The sequence below is a fragment of the Carlito syrichta genome, unplaced genomic scaffold (assembly GCF_000164805.1).
Source record: "Carlito syrichta isolate Samal-C Ts95f unplaced genomic scaffold, Tarsius_syrichta-2.0.1 Scaffold301644, whole genome shotgun sequence".
Taxonomy (NCBI): Eukaryota; Metazoa; Chordata; class Mammalia; order Primates; family Tarsiidae; genus Carlito; species Carlito syrichta.
In genome coordinates this window covers 4541-6575 of record NW_007245740.1, presented here as the reverse complement: position 1 = coordinate 6575, position 2035 = coordinate 4541, and the positions used below count along the sequence as shown (strand labels likewise).

Here is a 2035-nt window from a genome sequence, read left to right as displayed (position 1 = left end):
GGGACGGAGAGCGCGCTCCCGGGGGTGGGGGAGGGCCGGAGGCCAGGCTCGCGAGGCTTTGGGCTCGGACCCGCCTCTGGGAAGAACCTGCAGCCGCGGCTGGGGGCGGGGGCCTCCGTCTCCTTCTCCGAGCGAAACAGACCCCCGGGCAGGTCACTCGCGAGTGACTGGGGGCTGGTCCCGAGCCCTATGGCCCAGCGTCTCCACAGGCGTAGGTGGGGCACCACGTTCCTTTCCAAATAAATGTAATCAGTGTAAAATGGGCGATTAAAAGATTTTAAGAGGAACAAGCCGCGCCAGACTGAACGGAGTCCGCGGGTGGGGCAGGTAAAGGCGCCGGGCCCAAGCTCCTGCCCGAGTCTGCAGAAGGGCAGGCGCCCTGTCCTGGGGGAGGTGGGACTGCCACCTTATGAGTCAGCAAGGCCCCCAGACCCATGGGGCATGTGGCCTCGTGCTGGCTGCTGTGCAGCACCAACCACTGCCTCCGTGCACAGGCAGAGAAACTGAGGCAGAGGAACACCAGGGGAGCGAGTTTGGCCCCAAGGGTCCTTGGGTGTGACCTCAATTGTGTTCCCTCAACTGCTTTGGACAGCAACCTGGGCCGAGGCCAGGAAGGCCCAATCCCTGCATGAGAACCTCCAGGCCAGGCACCAAAGTGCCACTACGGCAGGGGGACTGGTGCTGTCCTTGAACTATCCTCCCCTGCCTAAAATCCCACTAGTGGGCCCCTCGATCCTGAGTGGGGGAAAGGCTGCTTCCCACATTGTATATCTGTGCCCCAAAAGTGACACCCTCCACCATGTCTACACTGGGGACCCCTGCACCCATATTCCCAGATCCTGAGGGAGTGAACCCAGTCCCCTGGTCTCCCTGGAATCCTCCAATGGCCCGCTGTGCTGGTAACTGGGTGGGGAAATTAGCGGTTTATGACCTCTCTTGGCTGCCTTCTCTGCTGCACTCAGAGGTGCCTCTTATCTGCCCCAGGAAGGAGCCTACGGCCCTGAATGGCTCTGACTCATCCAATCACACCCATAACCAACAGCTTAAACCACAGTTCCCCCTGGGGACCAGTAAGTCCAAGCGGAACGGGTGAGGACATGAAGCAGGCCCAAGTCCTGGGGGTAGTTTAGGCTCTGGAGGATGGGGTGGGCCAGGGAAAGATCCCGGGGCTCAGAGCAGGGACTTCTAGGTGGTGTCACATTTGGAGACGGCATCCCAGGTGGTGGTGCTGGCCCCCACAATGTCCAGCCCTGTATCTCGAGCCCATGGCTCCTTCCTGCTCTCCAGCCACCCCACCTTCACTCCGCCCACATTCCACTCCCATTCTGCCTCCAAACAGATCAAGCCCGCAGCCTGGTCTTTCCACCAGGCCCTCTGCCTCAGGGAGCCAGCAGGGCCTGCCAGGAGGCTTCCCAAAAGTAGTACCTTTGGTGGGGCCAAGGGTCCAGGGTACCTGGATGGAAGCGCCTCTCTCTGGGGCTCTGCCCCCAGCAACTCTCAGGGTCCCCTGTCTTGAGGAGATGAAACCCCAGGGTGTCAGCTGGCTCTGCAGGATGCCTGACTGATGCTCTCATGGGGACAGGAGAAGCAGATCCTGTAACTTCGGTTCCCAGCCCCAGCCAGGCCACCTGAGGTGCCTGGGCCTGGAAACGGCAGGCCCAGTCCAGCACGGCCTTCTGGCCCCACTAAAGGGACCCACCACAGCCCCACAGCAGGAAAGACCTCTTGCTCCCCATGCCTACCTATGCCCAGGTTCACAAATTATAGCTAGAAAACAGCAGCTCACTCTGTCTCCTGTGTGGGCACTAGCTAGCCCACTTAAAGTAATCCTTGTCTTCATGCCAGCCCTACGAGGCAGGTGCTGTTGGTCCCACCCTGCATTAGAGGAAGGCACAAGTGCCATGGCTGATGCCTGGCCAAGTGTCAAGAGTCAGTACTGGGGTCAGGCTGAATCCAGGCAGACCGGAACCTCTGTCCCAGCCACAGGAAGGGCATACCTGGCAGTCTTCACGTCTGGCCCGCTGCCCTGGGCCAT

At 60.8% G+C, this 2035-nt stretch overlaps 1 protein-coding gene across 1 annotated transcript in view; it reads right to left on the bottom strand.

Moving 5' to 3' along the window:
- Nucleotides 1-2035, bottom strand: part of IDUA (iduronidase, alpha-L-) — an 8176-nt gene extending 6141 nt beyond the window's left edge. The window contains exons 1-2 of the mRNA XM_021710913.1: nt 1998-2035; nt 88-384 (exon numbers count right to left, since the gene is read on the bottom strand). Of these exons, the coding sequence (XP_021566588.1) occupies nt 88-384; nt 1998-2035 (335 nt within the window). The remainder of the gene's footprint in view (nt 1-87; nt 385-1997) is intronic.